This window comes from Syngnathus typhle, linkage group LG1 (assembly GCF_033458585.1).
Source record: "Syngnathus typhle isolate RoL2023-S1 ecotype Sweden linkage group LG1, RoL_Styp_1.0, whole genome shotgun sequence".
In the NCBI taxonomy this organism is placed as follows: Eukaryota; Metazoa; Chordata; class Actinopteri; order Syngnathiformes; family Syngnathidae; genus Syngnathus; species Syngnathus typhle.
The window spans coordinates 27,177,886-27,197,946 of NC_083738.1; the positions used below are offsets into that span (position 1 = coordinate 27,177,886).

General features: G+C 48.6%; 3 protein-coding genes across 5 annotated transcripts; all 3 read left to right on the top strand.

Annotated features, from left to right (window-relative positions):
* The first annotated feature begins 129 nt into the window (after positions 1-129).
* nipsnap3a (nipsnap homolog 3A (C. elegans)) lies at positions 130-2,189 on the top strand. Its single transcript, XM_061292086.1, has 6 exons — positions 130-268; positions 721-925; positions 1,008-1,169; positions 1,689-1,838; positions 1,902-1,964; positions 2,050-2,189. Exons 1-6 carry the CDS (start codon positions 215-217, stop codon positions 2,124-2,126), a joined length of 711 nt encoding a protein of 236 aa, XP_061148070.1. The 5' UTR covers positions 130-214; the 3' UTR covers positions 2,127-2,189.
* Positions 2,190-3,033: 844 nt separating this feature from the next.
* LOC133162722 (probable pancreatic secretory proteinase inhibitor) lies at positions 3,034-4,802 on the top strand. Its single transcript, XM_061292121.1, has 4 exons — positions 3,034-3,164; positions 3,235-3,266; positions 3,344-3,456; positions 4,382-4,802. Exons 1-4 carry the CDS (start codon positions 3,095-3,097, stop codon positions 4,425-4,427), a joined length of 261 nt encoding a protein of 86 aa, XP_061148105.1. The 5' UTR covers positions 3,034-3,094; the 3' UTR covers positions 4,428-4,802.
* Positions 4,803-6,494: 1,692 nt separating this feature from the next.
* arap3 (ArfGAP with RhoGAP domain, ankyrin repeat and PH domain 3) lies at positions 6,495-19,640 on the top strand. Of its 3 annotated transcripts, XM_061291830.1 has the most exons (35): positions 6,495-6,672; positions 10,169-10,306; positions 10,393-11,154; positions 11,222-11,262; positions 11,399-11,484; positions 11,556-11,617; positions 11,682-11,801; positions 12,127-12,196; positions 12,259-12,379; positions 12,457-12,641; positions 12,811-12,917; positions 12,986-13,185; positions 13,264-13,349; positions 13,432-13,614; positions 15,313-15,454; positions 15,542-15,646; positions 15,728-15,893; positions 15,958-16,060; positions 16,131-16,329; positions 16,394-16,457; positions 16,531-16,694; positions 16,762-16,974; positions 17,043-17,148; positions 17,218-17,365; positions 17,438-17,506; positions 17,583-17,657; positions 17,724-17,841; positions 17,930-18,058; positions 18,131-18,267; positions 18,339-18,421; positions 18,514-18,549; positions 18,628-18,691; positions 18,774-18,911; positions 18,978-19,016; positions 19,095-19,640. In XM_061291830.1, exons 2-35 carry the CDS (start codon positions 10,224-10,226, stop codon positions 19,431-19,433), a joined length of 4,743 nt encoding a protein of 1,580 aa, XP_061147814.1. In that variant the 5' UTR covers positions 6,495-6,672; positions 10,169-10,223; the 3' UTR covers positions 19,434-19,640. The 3 variants fall into 3 exon arrangements, with proteins under 3 accessions (XP_061147814.1, XP_061147796.1, XP_061147805.1); XM_061291812.1 differs by having other exon boundaries at positions 15,313-15,646; XM_061291821.1 differs by having other exon boundaries at positions 15,313-15,646; positions 17,284-17,365.
* Positions 19,641-20,061: the final 421 nt, after the last annotated feature.

The window sequence follows — 20,061 nt, forward strand, 5'->3', positions numbered from 1 at the left end:
GCTGTGATGTACCAAAGTCAAATTCCTTGTTTGGCACGGTCAAACATGGCGAATAAAAATTCTTGAATCTTGAAATGTCAAGTCCCCCCCCCCCCAAAAAAAGAAAAACAAGCGCAAAATAAAACACGTGACCTCCACGCTGCCTGATGACGTCAGAAAAACTCCATCGCAGGATTTTTGGTTTACGCCCTCGTCCACTTCACGTTTTGAAAAAATGATCCGCTTTTCACGCCTGCTGGCCCGTTTACGTCACTCGCCGGAACCTCAAGTGAGTTCACCAAACCCAACCGAACTTGACACTTGACACTTTTTTTAAAAGTAATCTTCATTGTGTACTTTTGTGTGCTCCTCGCATCACGTGACATTGTGTGTTCACACATGGCAACCTGTGTCACGTACGGTCCAGCTGACAATCGATTTGCAACGTTTGATTTTTCAATTAAAACATACTCTGGAACAGTTCTCTGGAACAGTTCGGGGGAAGCGACAGATGCACATACACGCACACTCAGTTGATCTTTGGACAAGATGGAGTGGAATGTTTCAGGTTGAAAATTAACCAAGTCACCATGACGGCTGGCGATCCCTGTGGGAACAAACAGTACAGATTTAAAATATTTTTTTCTTCAAAAGCACATTAGGAACACGCAAAAAAACATCTCAAGATGTTTTTTCAGGATTAAGAATGCAAATGTGTGTGTGTTTTTTTTTTGTGATCAGCGCTTGGCAGGCCTCTCAACAGGAACTCAAGGAGGTGAAGCGTTGTACGAGTTCCGCACCTACCAAATTCGTCCGGACCAAAGCTCCGCCTTCCTGAAGTTAACCAATGAGAAGATCCACCTCAGGACCGCCCACTCAGAGCTCATTGGTTACTGGAATGTCGAGTATGGGGCCATTAATCAGGTCTTACATATTTGGAAATACGGTGAGGAGTCTCGGTCCATTTGTCGCAGGGGTCCCGCACCTCTGGGACTGATGAATAAGCTCCGCCCATCCCTTCGCTCCAGACTCCTTCGGCCATCGCGCGGCGGTGCGTGCGGCCCTAGCTCAGGACGAGCGCTGGATCGCTGAGTACATCAGCAAGGCCATGCCCATGCTAATGTGTCAAGACAACCACGTCGCCGTCCTGCTGCCCTGGAGTCGCATCAGCTCGCCACCGCACCAGGGAGGTCAGTCACGCGGCATCACCTTGTTTTACGTCATGCCGCCATGTCGTGTTTTGTCACGCCACGTCACATCAAGCATGCCACGCCACATCAGGCCTGTCTGATGCCGGGGACTCATGGGAATGGTGAAAAAAAATCTGGAGTAATCAGAAATACCCAAAAGTCTGGCCTGGCACGTGTTGGTTTCAAATACCGTAATTTTCTGACTATAAGTCGCGTTTTTTTTCATAGTTTGGGTAGGGGGGCGACTTATACTCAGGAGCGACTTAGTATATACATATATATGTTTTTTTTTTCACTTTTTTGGGCATTTTATGGCTGGTGCGACTTATACTCCGGTGCGACTTATAGTCCGAAAATTACGGTATATTTGGGAGGGGTGCCCTGCGGCCCCCCCTCCAGCTCCGCCAGTGCTCTTCAACAGTGACCTAATTTCTATGACATGTCAAACCAATAATTCATGACGTGAGGTCCGGGTGTCTTATATCTTTGTAAACCCGTGACATTAGGCGTGTTTTTCAGGGGTCTTTGAACTGGCCTCCTTCAGGACTCGTGTGGGCGCCGCCTCAGTTTTGTCTGCGTCTCTTCAGGACGCCGTCGCCTCCCGTGACTCATGCGGACCAAGTCACTTAATCGGTGCTTTCCAAAGCGACATTGGCCAGATGGATACAGGTCAGTGCAATGTGGGTACGCCGGTGTGTTTGTCAATACACGTGACGTCATTTTCCTCGCCAGTTTACGCCCTGCGTTGGTTCAAGAGCGCCGACGAGCGTCGGCTAGTGGAAAATGAAGCAAAAGGTGAGAGCTCGCCGGCAGGCCATGAGATCATCATGATTTTAAAACGGAGCTCAATTGGTGAGTGCCATCTAAACGTGTCTTTTAGCGGGCCGCGGATTGAGCCTGGTGGAGTCCCGGAAGACCAAAGTGATGTTCCCGTGTTCCTTCTCGCCGCTCAAGTGATTTCCTGACGGGTTGTCAGAAAATTGAGCCGTCGATCCCAAGTCGTGTAGTGCTGTCACCACCAGGACACTTTTTTTTTTTTGCTTCCAAATAATAAACTTCTGGAATAAAGTTTGTGCATATGTGCTGACATTAACCATTCTGTCATCAGGCAATATTACAAACAAAAGCAAAAGTTACTGACAAAAAATACTGTTTTTTTCCATGTATAATGCGCAAAATTTAACTAATTTATTGTCCTACCTAAATCTGGGGTGCGCATTAAACATGGGTGCAAAAAAAAAATTCTTTATAATTTATCCGGATATGATACGGGGGCCGCCATTACAGATGCGCTTTCTTTTTTCTCTGCTGTTCACTTCAAACACGCTCATACGAACACAATGCTCTGGTATCAGACGCTTGCTCGATCACCTGCTCGTTTGCTGTCACAATGTACCCTACACAAATCCGAAACATTTCTTTGCTATTGAGTTTTCTAGTGCATGCGCAGTGATACTGACCGGCAGAATAACATCCGGTTGTTCCCAAAGATGATCTTTTTTCTGAAATAATTTTACGTTGACGGACTTAAGTAGGAGTCAAAATATTGGGTGCGTATTATACATGGGTACAGGCTTTTTTCCAGCATGCCATTTTTAGGGTGCGTATTATACATGGGGGCGCATTATACATGGAAAAAAACGGTAGATGAACTGTTGCCCTTTCCACACACATGCACGCACACTCAAGTTGAAAGCCGGTCAACACGCAGCCGACGACGCGCGGCGGCGGCAGCGTCTTTTGTCCCTGCGGCCGTTGTTGTCGCCTTTTTACGCTGACACAGCGGAGTCTGCGAGCGGCGTTGATCCCGAGATTAGACGCGGACAAAGGCGCCGTCACAACATGAGTGCGCGTGGTGGACGTGTGCGTAGTGCGGGCGGGAGCCTATATGTATACATGTCGTGTGTACGTGACCCACTTCCAGGATGGCTCTGGCGGACGGCATGTTGCGCGCATGGCTGCTTTTCATCTGCGTGACGCTTGTCCTCTATGCAAGTGAGTTGCCCTTCATACACAAAAAACATCCCTGGCCTTGCTCATCATTAAAGATGCTTCATCTTTTCAGATGCTGAGGACCAAGCCAGGACCTTCAGGAGGGTATGATCGCGAGAATGTGGCCTTGCGTTTGCTTCTCAGCACCTGGTGACGTTTGTCGGTTTGTGTTTCATTGGCAGCCCCAGTGCAGCGGCACCACTCCGACCCGAGCGTGTCCGCTCAACTACTCGCCCGTGTGCGGCAGCGACGGCGTCACCTACCCCAACGAATGCGCTCTTTGCATCCATCGACTGTGAGTACGCGCAAGGCAAAATATCTTGGAAGCGGACGTGAGCAGCGCGTTGGAAAATTGAGAAAACCTCTCCCGAAAAGAGTCTGCAATCTGATTTTTATATCAGTACAATACAGTAAAGAAAGACAAAACCTTTCTTTTCAGGTCAGCTTGTTTAATGTTAATGCTAATTAGCATCTTTGTCGCGGTGCTTTAAGAATTTCTAAGGGTGCAGCGACAGCACTGTTTTTACACTGGTGATTAGAATTAATGAACAAACTGGATGAAATTTAATGACGCTTTAAGAAAACAAAAAAAAAAACGACTACCGTAATTTTCGGACTATAAGTCGCACCGGAGTATAAGTCGCACCAGCCATAAAATGCCCAAAAAAGTGAAAAAAACATATATATGTATATAAGCTCCTGAGTATAAGTCGCCCCCCCCCACCCAAACTATGAAAAAAAACGTGACTTATAGTCCGAAAATTACGGTATGTAAAATTATGTTTTATATTTGTAGACGTTCTGCAAACATCATATATATATATATATCTATATCAGTTGTTTGGCTATTGCACTTTACTTTCTATTTGACAATATTTAGTGACCTTTTGTTGTGTTATGTTATGTTAATTGCAGTCCACAAATACTTCCCAAAATGTATACACAAATAAATAGCTAAACTAAAAAATGTTTTCCAAACACGTTCCAGAAAATATTTAAGAATTTAAAAAAAAAAAAAAAAAAAAAAGAAGAAGAAAAAAACACAATTTAAAAACAAAACAAAAATCTGAAAATATAAAAAAAAGTCAAACTATACTAAGCCTGCTGGAGAACATTCTGGTCTACACCTCAACGCACGCACAAACACGCAGCATTCTCACGGTCATGTGACCTCATGTATTTGTTTGTGTGTGTGTGTGTGTGTGTGTATGTGTGTGCAGGGAGAAGAAGTTGGACATTGTGATCACTAAGGATGGCCCCTGCTGATGACATTACATCTTTGTGTGTTTTTTCACGGACTACTCACACGTGCACACGTTTGTCTATTTTTTCATGGCGTTCCTTTAAATCAGAGCAGCGACTTTTCTGCCAGCTTTTTCTCATTACGTGTGCAAGAAGACGAACAAAAAGAGTGAATATTAACTTGACAAATTGTACTCCAATGAAATAAACATCATGTCAACAAGGCAACGTGTTGAGCCCACTTTCTGCTATGCTAACATCTTATGCGCATGATTGATAAAGTCATGTGAACATGCTGATGCATTGCACTCACTTTCTGCCTTGCTAATGTGTTAGCTGCATGCTTGATGACGTCATGCTAGCATGCTGACCTGTTGCTTTCATTTCATTTGGGACACATAACGGACATTTCGGCAATAAAAGTGTGAAAATTATTTCTTAAATGTGCTTATGTTCTAAGAAACAATAACAGTATTTGGCATGATAACTGCCAACATTTGGATTGTTTGATTACCGTTTTCTTCCATGTATAATGCGCCAACCTGTATAATACGCACCCTAAAAATGGCATGCTGGAAAAAAGCCTGTACCCATGTATAATACGCACCCAAATTTTGACTCCTACTTAAGTCCGTAAACGTAAAATTATTTCAGAAAAAAGATCATCTTTGGGAACAACCGGATGTTATTCTGCCGGTCAGTATCACTGCGCATGCGCTAGCAAACTCAATAGCGAAGAAATGTTTCGGATTTGTGTTGGGTACATTGTGACAGCAAACGAGCAGGTGATCGAGCAAGCGTCTGATACCAGAGCATTGTGTTCCTATGGAGCGTGTTTGAAGTGAACAGCAGAGAATAAATGTAATGGCAGCCTCCGTATGATATCTGGATTAAAAAATAAATAAATAAATAAATTGTACCCATGTATAATGCGCACCCCAGATTTTAGGACAATAAATTAGTAAAATGTTGCGCATTATACATGGAAAAAAACGGTAATATCTTCAAGGAAATTCAGCGGCCTAGATCTCTACTGTTATTGATTTACCGTATAGTGCGAAGTGATGCTAATGTGATGCAAAGAATGATGCTAATATGATGCAAATGTCAAGGTGAGGTGATGTTACCATAGACTTCAAGTAAAGTTAACATGATGCTAACTTTAGATAATATGGTACTGACAAGTTGCCAACCTGATACTAAAGCAATTCTCACGTGAAACTACGCTCATGCTAACATGTTGCTGAGGTGGGGCTAACACCACGCCGAGGTGTCAGCGCGAAGGCATCCGGTCAAGTGGACTTCCTCACTTTGTTTTGATGTCCGCCTCCATATTGTCTCAGATGCTTCCTGTTTCCTGTCTGCTGGCTTCTGATTGTCTTTAGCGGCAAGGACAAGGAAAGGAAAGCAGAGCAGAGGAAACTCCACCAGCGCCCGGGCACCCGCCGAGGCGCTTGCTTCCTGTCCGCATAGCAGCAGCGGTAGCTCAGCAAAAGCTAAAACCTTACTCCTTCCCTCATCACCTCGGACATGAACGCATCATGACATTTCTTTTTCTGTCATTTACAGTATGCTAATGAACGCATGCAACCGGACACAGGTTCATTTATATTGTTGTAAAATGACAACAAGCAACTCATTGCATGATACGGTCTTGAACTTTTTGAATCAAATTGCTATCCAACTTTAAAATAAATCCTACTTAAATGGAATGTTTTTATTGGAGAGACGCACCCCCCCAATTATACATCACGATTAAAACCAAATCAGTATAATATAATAAATAAAATAAAAGTATACGATATGATAATGATCTATTTAATGTTCATATTTAAACTCCAAATACATATTTAATAAAATGAGTAGCATGTGATGATAATGATTAAATCATAATTCTTTTGGAAAAAAAAAGCAAATATTTAAATTGCGAATCTGCTTTGCGTATTTTAATATCTTGCGTGTTTATTAATAACATTAAATATTGATTTTAACATAGAATGTCGCGTCAGTCTACAACAGGAAATCGGGACTTTTGGAACTTTTGTTTTGAAATACAGCAACCCGGAAGTTGTATCCGTTGTTCTTGCTGTGCCTTGACACTGTGAACGTCGGGCGTGTTGAACGTCTGCAATCCAACAGAACTCGCGCAACTCTCACAAGTCTCAGCACAGAGTGGATGTGGGTTTGCTTACGGTCCCGGACTGCGTGCGGATTTTGTCAGCCCAACCGAACCGAACCGGGGAGGAAAAGGAACCGGAGCACGAGTCAAGTGAGTGACCGCAACGGGTCAAATTGTTTCGGTCGCGGTTCGGTTCTGTCAGGATTGGACCCAACCGGAAACACACGCACGTACCGTTTGTTCTCGTCCTGCTTGACTGGTCTGGCAGGTCTGCGTACTGGTTTTGCTAGTCCATCTGGTTCTACTGGTTTTAGTAGTTCTACCGCTTCTGCTTGTTTTGCCGGTTCCTCTGGTCGGACTGGTTCTAGCTGTTTTGCTTTTTCATTGGTAAGTTTCCCATGAGCATTTATTGGTTCTTCTGGTTTGTGGTTGTGGGCTTGGTCCAGTTGGTCAAAATTCATGCAATTTTGGCTCAATTGCAAATCCAAACTCTGACGAGCAACGTCTCCTCCTAAATTTTACCCCCAAAGTTGCTGTGACGCAGAAAGCAGTTCTCGTGCACCTGACCTGGTTTTCACGTCTGTCATGATGGTTCTGCGTCTAATTTCTACTGATGGATTTCTTGATGTTGTTTTGTTTTGGACATCATGGAGGTAGGACACCGTGGGACTTTGACACACCTCTCAACAACAAAAAAGCTATAAATTGACTTTTCATGGTTAATAGTTGATATTAAAATACAAACTTCAGTCCTAAGAGGCACAAAATGTATTTTCATCTAGCTTCACTTACCGTAATTTTCGGACTATAAGTCGCACCGGAGTATAAGTCGCACCAGCCATAAAATGCCCAGAAAAGTGAAAAAAAAAAACATATATATGTATATAAGTCGCTCCTGAGTATAAGTCGCCCCCCTACCCAAACTATGAAAAAAAACGCGACTTATAGTCTGAAAACTACGGTATGTTGGATTGAAGTCATGCTGTAAATGTGCATTGTTGTATCGAATTCAGTAATTCTTTTGCATACCACCAGAGGGAGCCCATGTGTAGCAGACTCATAGAATTTTTATTTTTTTGTCAAATGTCTTTTGTTGATTTGGTAGCTGTTGAGCATCAAATATCACTGCTCATGGTTGCCCCTCTTCGCCTTAAGTATCGGTGGCCGGTATTGGCAGCCTTCCCGATACTTTGAAAGAAGGGCGATGCCTGGTATCACTATCTGCTCCTTTCTCGTTTGTAGAAATGTGTGTGCGTGTGTTAGTCAAGGAAAAGGAGGTGTTTGTTTCCTTTCTGACCTTGGGGCGCCGTCGTCCTGTCGAACAAAGACGCACATACAAAGAGGATGTTGTCAGGCGGCATGTTCCTGTTGAAAACTTCCTGTTGTGATGTCACGGCCATTCGCTGGGCCCTTCCTTTCCTCTGGCCGCTTCCTCAAGGCTCGCTGCGTGTGCACGGGGGTCGCGGCCTCACATCTGTTGCGTAGCACCACAGCATGACATCACAGCGTGATGACATCATCTGCACGTCATTTTGTAGCGTGAGTCAGCACATCATCATGGCTTGGAGTTGGACTCCATCATGGGACTTCATCAGTAGCACTCATGCGACTACCCGTGCTGCTCTGCTGGCTTCTTCGGGCAAACGTGACATGCAATTAGCATGGCATGTTCAAACGCTCTGAGTACCGTAATTTTCGGACTATAAGTCGCGTTTTCTTTTCACTTTTTTGGGCATTTCATGGCTGGTGCGACTTATAGTCCAAAAATTACGGTACCTTCAAATTCGGGGGTGGATGCAATTTGTCCAGCGTCAAGTTCTCATGGGGCAAACAACCGGATGTGCAGCTTCCAAGTCCACTTGACCGATCACATAACACACACACGCACACGCAGGACTGTTGAGGAAACACACACCCACCCACACACATTTTATTCTTTTGCACACGTGCAAACACACACTTGTGCATGTAGGAAGTTTGGGTGTGTTTGGGTCCGGCTAAGTCACATGACCTGTTCTGCACCGATTGGCGGTGTCGTTTGTCCGCCGTCGCTACGGTAACGTGTTGAGCCGGCGGCGAAACGTGAGCGTTCGGACCAAACGAGGCCGAGCCGTTCTCGGGCAGAGCCCAGCAGAACAGACCGGAATGGAACAGAAAGGAACACAACTCCTTTTGTTTGGGAACGCGCCCCCTCGTCGTCCTCGGGAGGGCCGAGGTCAGCCCGACGCACATGCTGAATAACAACGCTTCGCTTGTGTGCGTGTAACAATAGTCGTCTTGTGCTCGCCTGCATGAAGTCATCATCCGTTGCAATCAATGCAGCCCGATCATCTGCTTCGACTGTGATGAATAAAACATCAATTAGGCCTTCAAAGAGCAACTTGGCCTCTTATTTCCATTACTTGCTGCTATGCTAACATGTTGTTAGCAACATGTTGCGGTCACTCCCTGCAGAGGATCACAAACGTGTTCCTGTTGGGCCACTCCCAGTTCTTCCTGAGATGCTTGCGTGTTAGCTTTGGTGGTCGTTTGCTGCTATGCTAACTGTGCCAAGTCGCTTGGGCCGCTCAGGGCCTCCAGTCCCAGCGGAGAACAGGTTCTGTAAAAGTAAGTGTTGTTGCCCATTTTGTCCGCTAGGAGGCGCACTGACGTCCACTTTTATGACACAATCAAAGTGGCTGTCGCTGAGGCCAACTTGTGAAGATTGTGGCATCTTCACACCATGAAGATGACGCTTGCATGAAAATGTCGAGCTATGTGAAGAGAATGAGTTTACATGGCAGACTGAGACATCTTTTTGAAAAGTTCCCACTGGCATTGGTATGCTGCGATGAGTCACTCGAGGTTGTCAATCTTTCCAAATGGATGTGGAAGTTTGAAAAAAACATGTCCAAAATAGGCTGTTCTATAAAAGTACATACACTTTGGTGCATATGCAGATGAAAAAATAATAATAATAATACTGCTTGTTGCGATGCTGACACGTTGGAGACCTGTCATTTGAACACGCTAACATGTTTATTAAATATTTTGAAGACTTCACTTCACATATAAGCAATATAGTTTCGTCACTTCTTGCTATGCTAACATGCTAGCATTAGTTAACTTCCTCCTACACTATCATAGTAGCAGCATTTTTGTTTTGGGCGGGGGGGGGGGGGGCATTTCCTGACATTAATATATGCCATGAATGAATTACCGTTTTTTGCCATGTATAATCCGCAAAATTTAACTAATTTATTGTCCTAAAATCTGGGGTGCGCATTATACATGGGTACAAAAAAAAAAATTCACTTCAAACACGCTCCATACGAACACAATGCTTTCGTATCAGACGCTTGCTCGATCACCTGCTCGTTTGCTGTCACAATGTACCCGACACAAATCCGAAACATTTTTTCGCTATTGAGTTTGCTAGCGCATGCGCAGTGATACTGACCGGGAGAATAACATCCGGTTGTTCCCAAAGATGATCTCTTTTCTGAAATAATTTTACGTTTACGGACTTAAGTAGGAGTCAAAATTTGGGTGCGTATTATACATGGGTACAGGCTTTTTTCCAGCATCAACATGCCATTTTTAGGGTGCGTATTATACATGGGGGCGCATTATACATGCAAAAAAACGGTAATTAATTTTGTTGAAGGTCTGTTACCGATGGGCCGCTGTGACCGGTGATGGCCGCGTGATGGCGTCAGGAGATGGCGCTGGCGATGGTGGTCATGGCGACGCTAGATGCTAACACGGCGGTGGAAACGCTTCTGGCCGCCATCCATTTGGAGAGGTCAGAAGTCACCCGATGCACAAAGCAACGCAGGGGCCGTTTTACGATCATTTGCCCACTTCTTGCGTCCATGTCGTTCCTCACAGGTACCACGCCTCCTTCCAGAGAGCCGGGCTCCTATTGGCCGCCGATGTGGCCCACTTGGATCACGACGCGCTGGTCAGCCTGGGAATCACGGCCACCGGACATCGCAAACGGATCCTGAGACTTCTATCGCAAGTCCAGAGGCGGTTAGCTCAGGGAGCCAATCAGAGAGCGGCGCCTGAGCGACACCATTCCGCGACGGACCTGCCCTCGTCTTCTCCGCCCCCATCGTCGCACACGACCTACGGCTTGGAAGCGTTTAGGAACTACTCAGCTCCGGATCTGTCCGCCATGCTGAAGCCGGTGCCCAAACCCAGAACGGTTTTTAACCGGAGGCGCACTGCGCCGGTTCACTTTCACCCCCCTGCGCCTGACGTCGTCCTGTCGCCGCACAGGAGACTCTCCCAAGAGTCCGTCTGCTTTCCGCTTTTAGACGGCATCAACTCACCTTTGTCCGAGTCGACGCCCGTCGGCAGATCGGGCGTTTCCCTGCCGCCCGTTCCCCCGAGGGTCGTCCGTCCGGTTCCGCCCCCGTTGCCCTCTCCTCCCACACAAGCGCACGACAACCGACCGCGCCCCGCTTCCTCTTCACCTACGTCTCTTGGTTGCCATGACGATGGCAGGACGTCCTTATCCTCGCGGTGGTCCGGCTCGAGCAGGATGGAGATGATCTCCAATGACATCTACTGGGGCACCGTGGGGTCTGCCCCTCCGACGCCGCCTCGACACGCAGCTGACAAGAACCGTAGGGAGCAGAGAAACAGGTTTGGACAACGAATCAATTCGTCCATCAGTCAATCAATGATCAATTCATTTGAATCCCGTTGGCAGTGGCGGCACTTCAAGCAACAACTCGTCAGAATCGGTCCGAGGTGAGCGTGCAAGGTGACGTCATCACTTTATTCTATCATGTGTGATGTCATCACGCGATGACAACATATGCGATGTCATCACGCGATGACGTCATGTGTGATGTCATAAGCCATTAAGACACGGTTGTGTCGACAGACGACCCTGTCGACCTTGACGACGTCATCAGTCCCTACTGTGAAACTCTTTTCCAAAGAGGCGGAGTCAACACGTTTGGCAGCGAAGTGAGTCCGCCGCGCCGCCGTTTCGATGTCGGCGCCCACGCGTGATCTCATGTGTTTGTTTTCTTACTCAGATCGACATCAGACGAGACGGCGAAAGCAGGAGGCGGGAGGGGGAATTTGCCGAGCACCATGGGTAAAGCGGGCGTCACCTGACGTGTCAGCCGAGTGCCGCGAGACCATAATCGTCCCCTTTGCAGGTGCGCCCCAGACGGCGACGAGGACCAGACCATCTCGCCGTACGCCAGCTACACCTCCCTCAGCGACAGGGCCGCCACGCCCGTCATCAGTGGATGGCTGGACAAGCTGTCGCCGCAGGGGTGCGTTTGGTTTATGTCGCTGGGAACGGCAAGTAGAAGAGACTTTTTTGATCGAAGCGGCGGGCGGGTCCAGCTGGGGCGATGACGACGTGGTCGCTTTTGCACACGTTAAACGTGCGCGCGTGTGTGTGTGTCAGGCTTGAAAGTTCCGCACGCACTCTCGTCGTGCGTGTCGTCATTGTGGTCCTGTCCTGTGTGTCGTCGTCGTCTTCGTCCTTCTCCTCTTCCTTCTTGACTGGGTGTGTGTGTCTTTCTCTTTTTTCCCCCCACGTTGCGCAACTTTGTCCCGCTCGCCTGACCATGCCCAACTTGTGCTTCATTCCAGGAACTACGTTTTCCAGAAGCGCTTCGTCAAGTTTGACGGCAAAAATCTCATGTATTTTGGAAACGAGAAGGTGAGGTCGGAGTCCATCCGCGACGTTGCCGCCATTGTCATCGTCATCGTCATCTGTGGCAGGACGCGTACCCCAAAGGAGTTGTCCCGTTGGCTGCCATCCAGATGGCCCGCCCCTCCAAAGACAACAAATTTGAAATTGTGACAAGTCAGCGGATTTTTGTTTTTAAGGCCGATAACGAAGGTACGCACGTGCACGGGGGGGGGGGGAAGCGATTCATTGTTGACTTTGCACCAACTGTGTTGATGTGCCCGCGTCAGTGCTGAGGCGCCGTTGGGTGTCCACGCTGCAGGACCACGTCCGAGACCAGCTGGTATTCGGGCGGCGCTGGTTGGGTCCCGGTCCCCACTGTCAGAAACACGGCTTCCTGGAGCTGAAAGGAACCAAGTCGAAAGTTTACGTCGCTCTCAACACAGAGCAGATTTGGCTCCACAAAAGCCAGCAGGTGATGTTAGCACAACAGGCTAACACCGTAGCACCACAGACGCTACCCGTTAGCATCTGGGCCGTGCGGAACCTAGATGTTTTTCCACACGCAATGCCGACACGTTTCTGCACGCAACTTCCCGTGTCTTCCAGCTGTGTGTGTGATATCTGTTTTTGGTCGGTTTCAGTGTTTTCGTACCGGGATCGGCATCACGGTGATCGAGGCCCGCGGCGCCACGATCCGAGATGGGAAAAACAAGAGTTTCGACCTCATCACTCCCTACAGAACTTTCAGGTACCACCTTTGTCACCTTCGCTGGTCCGTTGCCACGGCGACCTGCCATCAACTCTCTGCCTCTCCAGCTTCACGGCCGACTCGGACCGGGAGAAGCGGGACTGGATGGAGGCGCTGCAGGAGGCCATCGCCGAGACCCTGTCGGATTACGAGGTGGCGGAGAAGATCTGGTCCAACCGCTCCAACCGCACGTGTGCCGATTGCCAGGCCGTCAACCCCGACTGGGCTTCCATCAACTTGTGTGTGGTCATCTGCAAGAATTGTGCCGGTACGCCCGCATTAGCGACATGCTAGCATGTTGGTATGGTGGACTTTCATAATGATGTCATTCAATTCTCAAGTGCAGGTCAGCACAGAGGTTTGGGCACCATGGTTTCCAAAGTCCAGAGTCTGAAACTGGACACCAGCGTGTGGAGCAACCAGATTGTGCAAGTAAGTCTTGAATCGGCTCAAGACCTGAAACGACCGGAATCCGTTTGACTCGTCTTTTATGTACTCGTTGTTCGCGTGGCAGCTCTTCATCATGCTGGGTAACGATCGCGCCAACGAGTTCTGGGCCGCCCACTTGTCCCAGTCCGACGAGCTGGACTGCGACGCGTCGCCGAGTCAGCGGCGAGATTTCATCGGTCAGAAGTACCGGGAAGGACGCTTCCGACTGGCCCATCCCGCTTTCAGCAGCCAGGAACAGCTGCTCAAGGTGCGCATTTGGAAACCACGGGAATATTTCAGCTGGCGTTCTTTTGACAGTAAATCTCGATTCTAGGCAGATTTTGGGGTCCAGAATTTGGGGATCGCGTTAACCCCAAAAGTCCATTGTATAGAAAGTTTTGTGTTTTTTTTTAGTAAGGCATGTTTTTAAGGCAGCTGAAGGGTTCCTTTGGTGTTTTTTAATTTCGGTCAGGCGTGTTGTTGGGCAGCCGAAGGGGGCCATCAGTCACCGTGACCGCTGGTCATCCGTTTGCCGTCAGTCACCGTGAATGTCTGTTGACGTTGTAGTAAAAGAGAAGCAATACGCACAAGACAATGTCAGGCGGACTGAGTAAGTCGTTTCCATGCGATCGGTGTGGAAGAGAGGAGGGGAAAAAAAAAAGGGTGGATGAGACGCTTCTGCGAACCCCAATCGTAGCTACCTCTAATATAAAGTGGTCATAAAGATCTGTCAAACACCTTTAAATTGGTCAGGGAAATTCATCAAATTACCAGCGCTGGTTGGCAGCGGGATTCTTTCCTTGGTTAACACAGCGTACTTTCTTTGTTGCTTTGCTTTTGATATCGTTTGACACACATAGCTTTCATTTGGAGTTTTCTCTGAGCCTGTTAAGTCGTGTCATCTGGATGTTTTTTAAATACATACACACTGCGGTACGAATGCAGATCTATCTATCCATCTATCCATCTATCCATCTATCCATCCATCCATCCATCCATCTATCTATCTATCTATCTATCTATCTATCTATCTATCTATCTATCTATCTATCTATCTATCTATCTATCTATCTATCTATCTATCTATCTATCTATCTATCTATCTATCTATCTATCTATCTATCTATCTATCTATCTATCTATCTATCTATCTATCTATCTATCTATCTATCTATCTATCTATCTATCTATCTATCTATCTATCTATCTATCTATCTATCTATCTATCTATCTATCTATCTATCTATCTATCTATCTATCTATCTATCTATCTATCTATCTATCTATCTATCTATCTATCTATCTATCTATCTATCTATCTATCTATCTATCTATCTATCTATCTATCTATCTATCTATCTATCTATCTATCTATCCACCCATCTATCCACCCATCTATCTATCTATCTATCTATCCACCCATCTATCTATCTATCTATCTATCCACCCATCTATCTATCTATCTATCTATCCACCCATCTATCCACCCATCTATCCACCCATCTATCCACCCATCTATCCACCCACCTACCCACCTACCCACCTACCCACCTACCCACCTACCCACCCACCCATCTACCCATCTACCCATCTACCCATCTATCCACCCATCTATCCACCCATCTATCCACCCATCTATCCACCCACCTACCCACCTACCCACCTACCCACCTACCCACCTACCCACCCACCCATCTACCCATCTACCCATCTACCCATCTACCCATCTACCCATCTACCTACATCCAGCCGTTCATCTTTGTATGGTCCTTATATCATCCATTTACCTTAAAACGATATTTATGACTCTTCCCCCCAAAAGAAAGGGGGTCCACGACTAAACCGCGTTAGACAGAAAGTCGCGTGAAATGGAATCATGTCAAATGGAGATGTATGTGGGTGACGATAGCAAGTCCTTGGCAACGCTATGTGTTCCTTACCGTGCTTTTTTTGCGTCTCCCTTCAGGTTCTGTGTTCGGCGGTCTCTGAGCACACACTCCTCAAAACTGTCACTCATATCTTCTCTGAGGCCCGATCCATTTACCTGACAGCCACAGCACACGGACAGCAACCAACAAGAGATCTACCTGATCACTACCCCGCATCGGGTCAGACTTGTCCTACTACTAATACTACTACAATGCAGTGTTGTAGAACAGAGATGGCCAATAGAACTTCCTATGGTCTGGTCCCAGATCCAGGCGTCTACGACGAGATCATGAAGACCATCCTTCATTCGGGCTACCTTTTCAAATCCAATTGCACCAGCAGAGGGACGCTGTCTCGCCGTTCTCGAGAAGGTTGGCCTTGTCGTCCTGACGGAACCATGTTCCTCCGCAGCTCTTTGTTCCCTTCACATCCTGTCCTCTGGACTTCCGCAGACTTTCAGAAGTTCTGGTGCTCGGTGGATCAGTCGCTGTTCCTGTACCAGACGTCGCGATCGGCAGAGCCGTGCGTGGAGTTCAACCTGAAGGACGTCGTGTGTTTGGGAGTGGGCCGACCCGACTCGTCCAACAGCAGCAACAACAACAACGGCTTTGTGGACAGGTTCGGTCGGCGCCGCGTGGCACAGAACTTAACCCGCGATCAACGGACCGCTTTTCCCGCTCAGGTTCCGGTACACCTTTGAGTTATATTTAACCTCGGACAAAGTCCATCAGTTTGGTGTGGAGACGGCCGAGGTTCTGCACACCTGGACCAGTGCCATCGGGAAGGTTTGATGTTGCCTCGGCCAAAAACGGAATGGGCCGAAGATAGAAGCGCCGTGTCGTGTTTGCTCTCCAGGCCGCGACGCCGCTCAGCTGTCACTGCCTGCTGACCCGGGAGTTTGAACGCATCGGACGCTTGCAGTACCGAGCCATGTTGGACCCTCAGCAGTGGAAGGAGGCCTACTTTGTCCTGCAGAAGTCCAACCTCTTCATCTGTCCGCAAAACGACGGCGCCGCAGAAGACATCATCAACCTCAAGCGTCTCCAGGAGCTGAGTTAGGTGTCTATGAGAACAGTCTTCCAGAGACCAGGTCCAGATTCCGATCCTTTCTTTTGAAGGTGTCGCTTCGGAAGGCCAGAGCCACGAGAAGAAAGAAATTCTGGTTTTGGTGGAGAAGGGCAGGTGAGCGGACCTTTGGCATCAGCTGCTCCTCTTTCAGCTGCTCTCGGGAGCTCTGATGTTGCCGTTGTGTCAGGACGTTCCACTTGCGGGGCGTGGGCCGCACCGACTTCAGCTTGTGGTATTCGGACATCCAGCGGGCCGGCGGCGGGAAAGGAAACGCTCTGCGAGAGCAGCAGCTGAGCAGGAACGACATCCCCATAATTGTGGACAGCTGCATCGCCTTCATCACGCAGTACGGTCAGTAGGCTGGCGTCCGTTTGGGGGCGGGGCTCGGCGTCTCCAACCACGGTGTGGACGTCCGCAGGTCTGAGCCACGAAGGGATCTACCGCAAGAACGGAGCCAAGTCCAGGATCAAACTGCTCATGGAGCAGTTCCGGAAAGATGCTCGCAACGTGAAACTGCGCATCGGAGACCACTTTATCGAGGACGTGACCGACGTCCTCAAGCGCTTCTTCAGGGAGATCGACGACCCCGTCTTCATGGCCGACCTCCACCCGCTGTGGCAGGAAGCCGCCAGTGAGTCGACTTCCCGCCTCGCGTGGAAGAGCCGCCGGCATCTGCAAACTCTCCTGTTTGCCCCTCAGAAACCCAGTTGAAGGTTTCCAGGTTAGAGCGCTACAAGGAGATCATCCGGACCCTTCCACGGGTCAACCGGATGACCCTGGCTGCCCTGGTGAGCCACCTCTATAGGTGAGTCCCGATTGGCCCAGCGTGGCGTGTCACCTGCGTCACGGAATCACGATCGGTCGCTCCCGCCAGGGTCCAGAAATGCGCCGACCTGAACCAGATGTGCACCAAGAACCTGTCGCTGCTCTTTGCTCCCAGCCTCTTCCAAACGGACGGCAAAGGAGAGCACGAAGTGAAGATCATGGAAGATCTCATTGACAACTACTTGTATGTTTTTGACGTGAGTAGGCCCTATGTCCAAATGTCCCGCTTTCGGAGTGCGCAGCTGATTGGACTCGTTGCTTCTCGTCAGATCGATGAAGAGCACCAGAATCAGATGGAGTTGGAGATCAGTCTCATCACTTCCTGGAAGGACACTCAAGTAGCTCAATGGCTTCTCGGGGTGGGCGGAGTCGGTCGTAAAGCGGGATGAGTCAATGTGCTCCTTGTGTGTTCAGTTGTCTCAGGCGGGAGATCTGATCATCGAGGTCTACCTGGAGACGAAGATGCCCGACAGCTGCATCACCCTTAAAGTAACGCGTACACGGATATCCTGTTGCCACGGTAACAGCCGTCCTTTAACTCCGCTGTCGCTTCAGGTGTCGCCCAGCATGTGTGCAGAGGAGCTGACCAATCAGGTTCTCTATATGAGGAACGTCCCACCTGGTGACAAAGATGTCTGGATGACATTTGAGGTTATCGAGGATGGAGAGCTGGGTGCGTCCTCAAAACACGAAAAAAAAAACACGTGCATGCTTGTGTCTGAGGTGTCTTTTTTTTTTTTTTTTTTTTTTTGCTTCCACAGAGCGTCCGTTGCATCCCAAAGAGAAAGTTCTGGAGCAGGCGCTGCAGTGGTGCAAGATGGACGACCCCAGCTCCGCCTATTTTGTGGCGAAGAGGGTCCCGAAACGGGACGGCATCGACATCCTCACCTGTAGGCGGCGCACACGTCAACACGCGCATGCACGAAAGCGGCACGGCTCTGACCTCCTTGCGTGACCTTTAGCCTACAAGAGCGACCTGACGAAGGTCGGCGTGCTGAGGTGTCGCGAGGAGACCCCCAAACTGCTTCAGGGAAACAAATTCCAGGAGAGAAGCTTCCAGATCAAGAACAACAAACTACTGTTGCTCAAAGACAAGAAGGTACCGAATAACCCGACTGAGGGACGTTTGAGTGAGGCCCAACGTGTTGTCGCCTCACTTTTGGACTTCAGAGCTTCAAAGCGGAGAAGGAGTGGCCGCTGAAGACCATGAAGGTCTACATGGGGGTCCGCAGGAAACTCAAAGCGCCAACAAGGTGACTGGCGACGCGCGGATCCATTTTTTTTTTTTTTTTTTTTTTTTTTTTTTTTCATGCAAAGTTCGGCTAACATTTGATTGCGCTCATAGATGGGGCTTCACCGTGATGTCACACAAAAATCAACTGTAAGTTGCACGTTTAGCGCCCGGCCCGGGCCTATTTGCGCCGGCGGATGAACATATGGACGTGTGTCCTGCGCGCAGGTTCCTTTGTTGCCAGAGTGAGGCCGACTTGTGGGACTGGGTGGGCAGCTTCCTCAAAGCTCAGGTCAGTTTTTCCCGCTTCTATCGCCGCGACGACGGACCGCCGCCGCCCCGTGGTCACCTCCCACCTCTGTGCCTCGGGGCAGAACGACGAGCCGGGCCCTCCCGTCCTGCGCCGCCACTCTTCGTCCGACATCGCCAAGCAGAAGTTCGGCACGATGCCGCTGGTGCCCATTCGAGGAGATGACAGCAACCATGGCATGCTCTCGGCCAATCAGACACTAGTAAGCGGCTTCCGACTTTAAAATCCCTTCGCTCGGCTTTGAGCTGAATTTTTTGGCTGTCCGCAGAGGAAACTTCACGACCGCAGGACGCTCTCCATGTACTTTGTGAGTCTCTCCCCAACTTCTGACTCAACCGACACTGCGGCTCGAGCCCTCTTGACTCTAGCGCGCTTGCGTCCGCAGCCCATGAAGGTCCAGCAGGACAGCGCCGAGGAGCGTTCTGATTCGCCGGAGCCGCTCTACGAGGAGGTGGGCGACTTTGGGCTGCAGGTGCTCAAATCCCTGGAAAACAGCTTCCTGTCCAGCGGCGACGGCCACAAGCAGGAGCCCCGGGACACGCCGGAGGTCCGGCCGCTTCCGGCCCCTCGCGGAGTCGCCGACGCGCAAACGGCGTCTTGCCCGCAGGCCGGCTGCACGCCGTCTCAAGAGCTCCTGCTGCAGGAAATGACGTCGGCGTTCGCGAGGAACGCCGACCAAAATGAAGGGGAGGAGCAACGAGAGGAGGAGCTCAGAGTCATTTGACTGACACCAGAAACATATCAACGGCTGTGATGGCAGAAGGTGGCCAGCAGAGGGCATTGCTGCACTCTTAATGTACACGACCTGTGGAATGTGAGGCACACACACACACACACTCATCATGGGGACTGTTTTGGATGAAGGCAACATTGTCTGTCAGAAGTTGACACTTCATAAATTGCATAATAAATGTTGCGGCTGTCGAACTCATGCACAAGTTGTCCTTAGGCTTATTTCGATGAGATTCTACTTCATGAATATACGGTAATTTTCGGACTATATGTCGCGTTTTCTTTCATAGTTTGGGTGGGGGGGGGGCGACTTATACTCAGGAGCGACTTGTATACATATATATGTTTTTTCACTTTTTTGGGCATTTTATGGCTGGTGCAACTTGTACTCCGGTGCGACTTATAGTCCGAAAATTACGGTAGACAGATTCTTTTGTTCAGACAGTAAAAGATTTTTGTTGATACCTTGCTAACAAAACAACTAAAAACTTTTATTGTTTGAACCAAAGAATCTTTATGTTGTCCTTTGGCTGTTTTGCACGGTTGTCATGGCGACGATCATTTCTATGGTGATCAAAGGTTCGAATGCTCTAAATATTTGATGATTCCAATCTGCGTTT